The sequence below is a fragment of the Dipodomys ordii genome, unplaced genomic scaffold (genome assembly GCF_000151885.1).
Source record: "Dipodomys ordii isolate 6190 unplaced genomic scaffold, Dord_2.0 Scaffold9, whole genome shotgun sequence".
Lineage (NCBI taxonomy): Eukaryota > Metazoa > Chordata > Mammalia > Rodentia > Heteromyidae > Dipodomys > Dipodomys ordii.
In genome coordinates, this window is record NW_012267225.1 from 10,209,741 (window position 1) to 10,215,276 (window position 5,536).

Genomic DNA, 5,536 nt, shown 5'->3' on the forward strand with positions numbered 1-5,536 from the left:
CTTTTTGCTTATGTGGTGCTGAGGAATCGAACCCAGGGCCTCATGCATGCAAGGCAAGCACTCTACCACTGAGCCACCTTCCCAGCCCCCATTAATTAATCATTTTTTTTGGTGCTAGGGATTGAACCTAAGTCCTTGTGCATGTTAACCATACCCTTCTACCACTAAGTCTAGCCTCTGTGATTTTCTTTGTTTTATTATTTTTTTTCCTAGGGGAGGGTATCAAGTCTTACTGGTTAGCTCAGTTGTATAGCTATGTGGCCTCAAACTTTTAGTTGATATAGCTGTGCAACACCATGCCTAGGTTTTTTGTTTGGTTTCTTCCCTCCCTCCCTCCCTCCCTCCCTCCCTCCCTTCTGTATTTCCTTCTTTCTCTCGCTCTTTCTTTTTCTTTCTTGATAATGTCTCTCAGGCTTGTATCCCAGGCTAGTCTAGAATTCGTGTGTGTGTGTGTGTGTGTGTGTGTGTGTGTGTGTGTGGTGTGTGTTTGTTACAGGTACAGGGGCTTGAACAGGTACAGGTGCCCTTCAGCTTTTTCAATCAAGGCTAGTACTATGCCATCTGAGCTGGTTAGCTCAGTTGTGTAGCTATGTGGCCTGCTTGAGCCACAACATTATTTCTGACTTTTTCTGTTTATGTGGTACTGAGGAATTGAACTCAGGGTTTCATGCATGCTAGGCAAGTACTCTACCACTGAGCCACATTCCCACATTCCCACATTCCCACATTTCCCAGTCTTCTCCCTCTCCCCATGTTTTTTTTTTGGTCAGTTGAGCATGAATTCAGTGCCTAGGTGGGAAGTCCCTGAGCTCTTTTTGCTCAAGGCTAGTGCTCTACCACTCTGAGCCATAGTTCTACTTCCAGTTTTCTGGCGGTTAATTGGAGATAAGAGTCTAATGCACTTTTCCTGTCTCAGCTGGCTTTGAACTGAGATGCTCTGATCTTAGCCTCCTGAGTAGAGAGGATTGCAGACATGAGCCACTAGTGCCCAGCTTAGCTTTCTTTTAATTTTTTCTAAAAATAATAACTTTCTATTAAGGAAACAAAACTTAATTTGTAAAATGGGAATGTCAGTTTCCATGAATAATCTTAGTAGTGATGTTATTAAAAGTAATTGATTTGGAATAGTAATTGACTCACATAGATACAAGATGATAGAAAACTATATGCTATTTTAAACTGAGATTTATGTTCTATCTTAAGGACAAAAATCAAAATACTGCCTCTTGACTATTGCATCTGAGATTCGCCTTTTCCCCAGTTGTTTCATTTGCACTAAAGACAATATAATTTATAAATGTAATTTATGATACTGAAATTATGTAAGTTATTTTAGAAATTTTTCATTTTGTAGATTACAGTGAAAATGATTAGTGCTTCATAAGTAAACTTTTTTTTCCCCTTTATATAGAGAGTTTTGGAATCTGAAGAACAAGTACTTGTAATGTATCATAGGTATTGGGAAGAATATAGCAAGGGTGCAGACTATATGGACTGCTTATATAGGTAAGTACAATTTTTGGTGAAATTGGTGTTTAGAATTCAGGTTCTTGTGTGCTAGGCTGGTGTTGTGCCATTTGAGCCATGCCTCAAGCCAACCACAGTAAGTATGTTTTAAAAATCCTAACATCTATGTTCATCATAGTCAAATTATGCTTTCAGCCAAACAACTGATTGATGAGTAGCTAAAGAATATATGGTACAAATACACTATAGAATATTAGCTGTTAAAAAATGAAATTATGTCATTTTCAGGAAAATTATTGGAATTAGAGATCATCATGTTGAACAAGATAAGCCAAACTCAGAAAGCCAAATGTTATATATTCTTATTTGTTTGTGGAATCTAGAGTAAAATGATCATGATGGTGCTGTTGATAATGATAATGGAATGTGAATGTAAAGGGGACTGTTTGGGAGGGTTAGCAGGCATGGGGAGATGGAAATAAAAGGATGTGGGGGGTGGAGAGGAACAAAATATATGTACATGTTTATATAATATTCATATGCACAACATAATGAATCCACCAAATGTGGTTAGAGAGAAGATGGGTGTGGGGGTGAAATTGTTTAGAATACACTAGATGAATGTGTATAGAGCATAATAAACCCCTCTGGTGTTAGTAATATGTATTAATTAAAAAAACTTAACAGGCTAAACAGTATTGGCTACATCTAGTAACTGAAGGAATAAGATTTTCTTCACTTTTTATAAGTTTTTTTTTTTTTTTTTTGGTGGTGGGCTTGAACTCTGGGCCTGCTCTTCAGCTCAAGGCAAGTACTCTACCGCTTGAGCCACAGTGCCACTTCCGGTTTTCTCAGTGAGTGGTTTCTTAGAGATAGGCGTATCATGGACTTTCCTGCCAGGGCTGGCTTTGAACCACGATTCTCAGATCTTAGCCTCCTGAGTAGCTAGGATTATAGGTGTGAGCCACCAATGCCAGGCTTTATTAGCATATTATTATTGTTATTACTATTTTTATTATTTTGGTGCCACTATTGGGGCTTGAACTCAGGTTTTGGGTGCTTTCCCTTAGCTTTTTCATTCAAGGCTGGTACTCTGCCACTTGAGCCACAGCTCCACTATCGGCTTTTTGGTGGCTTATTGAGTCCCCCATTGGGCTGACTTTGAACTGGGATCCTCAGATTTCAACCTATTGATTAGCCAGAATTACAAATGTGGGCCACAAGCACCCAGCCTTTTATTACCATATTATTAATATTACAAAATAATGGCTTTGATTGTGAAGGAGTAATTTTCATTTGGTATTTTCCATTGAAATTCAAAGAATGAGATCATTTCTCTTGACTTTGATTCTTATTGGCAACAAGTGTTGGTTTCAGTCAAATATATGTTTTGTGGCTAGGCAGTGTATAGAAAAAGTTTTTCTGAAAATTTAAAACTACATGGCTGTATTTGTTCTGTCTGGAATCTACAGTGCGTATCAAATCTAAACAGATGGATGTGAAAATTCAGTTTGGATGAAATGTGGTTTAAATATTAACTCCTGCTCCTCTGTAAGTTCCTATTTGACCCTAGCATTCAGTATTTCACATTTCATGGGAAATTAAGTGCTTGCTAGTTTTCCTTTCCTTTTTCCTACCCTGTTCTCCAGGCATATTGCCTTTCCTCATGCTACTGCATCTGCCTGGATTACTTTTCTTCTTTTTTATGGATGACTAATTCTGGCACATTCTGCTTTCTAAATTTGGTCTGCCTTCCTGGGCTGTCTCTTGCTTAGGTCTTTGGTGTCACTATGACTGCTGTGTGTTGCCATGGCATTCTATGCTGATCCCATAACCCAATCCAGAAGACAGTAGAAATGAGGACAGTCACCTGTTGCATGACAGGAACCTGTTCTAGAAAGAGTGCTGGGTGATTTCTTATTTAATCATCAGAGCATGTATGTACATAAACTAAGATGACAGTGACATCATTAAACAACACAATCTTAGGGACCAGTGTCATGTAATCCATTGGTAACCAAAACCCTTATGAATGTATTTTGGTATGTAAGTCCTGCTTACTGACACATAGTGAATAAATAGGAAATAGTGGCTGTAAGTATGGGTTTTTGTTTTGGTTGTTTGCTTCCACTCTTGGACCTAGGCAGGGTGTTTCTCTCTCTCTCTCTCTCTTTTATTTATTTTTGGGCCCGGTCAGGGGGCCTGACCTCTAGGCCTGAGCACTGTCCCTCAGCTCTTCAGCTCAAGGCTAGTGCTCTACCACTTGAGCCACAGCGCCACTTCTGGCTTTTTTCTTTTTGCTTATGTGGTGCTGAGGAATCGAACCCAGGGCCTCATGCATGCAAGGCAAGCACTCTACCACTGAGCCACCTTCCCAGCCCCTCTCTCTTTTTTTGTCAGTTGTGGGGCTTGAACTCTGGGCCTGGGTGCTGTCCCACAGCTCTTCATCTCAAGACTAGCGCTCTACCTCTTGAGCCACAGCACCACTTCTGGTTTTCTGAGTGGTTTATTGAAGATAAGAGTCTCATGGATTTTCCTGCTTGGGCTGGCTTTGAACCATGATCCTCAGATTTCAGCCTCTTGAGTAGCTAGGATTACAGGCCTGAGCCAACAGTGCTTGACTTAGGGTGTTCTTTTTGAACTGATTGTAGCCTGGCACGGATGTTGTGATAATTTTGCCCCGTATACTATTGGTTGGGTCATAGCTGGGCCCTTCCAGGTTTTCACTGGGGTAAGGTTGAGGAATTGTTGACTCTAGGCATTTGTTGTGCAATCCCACCATGCATTGTAGCTCTGTTTTGTTGCTAGACCAGTGCTCAGTGTTTTTTTTTTTTTTTTTTGGTGGGTTGTGGGTCTTGAACTATGGGACTGGGTGCTGTCCCCGAGCTCTTCAGCTCAAGACTAGTCTCTACCATTTGAGCCACAGCACCACTTCTGGTTTTCTGGTGGTTTATTGGAGATAAGAGTCTCACAGACTTTTCTGCCCAGGCTAGCTATGAACTGTGATCTTCAGATCTCAGCCTTCTGAGTACCTAGGATAGTAGGTGCCCAGCTCTGCTCAGTCTTTTTATTGCCGGTCCTGAGTCTTGAACTTGAGGTCTGGTCTCTGTCTCTGAGCTTTGTTTGTTCAAGGCTAATGCTCCACCACTTGAGCCACTTCTGCTTTGTGGTGGTAAGTGGAGTTAAGTTCATGGACTTTCCTTCCTGGACTGGCTTTGAACTGCTGTCTTCAGATCTCAGCCTCCTGAGTAGCTAGGATTACAAGTATAAGCCACTGGTGCCTGGCCAGTGGTCAGTCTTTTATGTTGTTTGTCCTCCTTTGCTTCACTGATTGATCTCTGATTTTTATAACAAAACTTCAGTTTAAATTGTCTGCTTTATAAACTGGGCTTATTTCTTAATGGCCCAGGGCCTTCTGAAGAACAAAATGCAATAATAAATCTAGGTACTATTGCAGTAAAGCACAAGATTACTATGGCTTTTTATAAAGTGGTGTCTGCTGTACATTAAGTGTTTGATTTTTTTTTTCCCTTCTTCTACTAACATGAGATAAATTAGAATTCCTGGTTAAGACCTGGGGATATATATTGGCATGAGTGTGGATTTGGATTTGATCTCCAGCAAAATATGCACACACACACACATGTGCGCTCACGCGCACACAATTGTGCACACGCATGGACCCACTCCCCTAGATGAAATGTAGGGGAATTTGAAGGGTAAGAGTTCATGCGTGTTCATTGATGCATGCTTTTGTCATTGTGGGGGTATGTTGACGACTTCAGAGTGCACCATACTATGAGATTTCTCTTTAGCTGATAAGATTTAATAATGATTTAAGGAGTTTTTTTACTCTTGTTTTCTAAGAATTTATTTGGCTCTTTTTTTGTTTACTAAAATTAATTAATATACAATTTATGTACAAGTGCAAGCGTGTGTGTGTGTGTGTGTGTGTGTGTAAAGCCTTGGAGGGATGGTATTTCCTTACTTTCCTGCTTCTCTCTCTCCCTCCTCTCCTCTTCCCCCTCCCCCTTTCCCTCTTTCCCTCTTTCCCTCTTTCCCTTTCTCC

The 5,536-nt window shown here is 40.5% G+C and overlaps 1 protein-coding gene across 1 annotated transcript in view; it reads left to right on the top strand.

Annotated features, from left to right (window-relative positions):
- Window positions 1-5,536, top strand: part of Cul2 (cullin 2) — a 119,256-nt gene that overhangs the window by 39,044 nt on the left and 74,676 nt on the right. Inside the window, exon 2 of the mRNA XM_013009237.1 lies at window positions 1,412-1,506. Coding sequence (XP_012864691.1) covers window positions 1,412-1,506 — 95 coding nt within the window. The remainder of the gene's footprint in view (window positions 1-1,411; window positions 1,507-5,536) is intronic.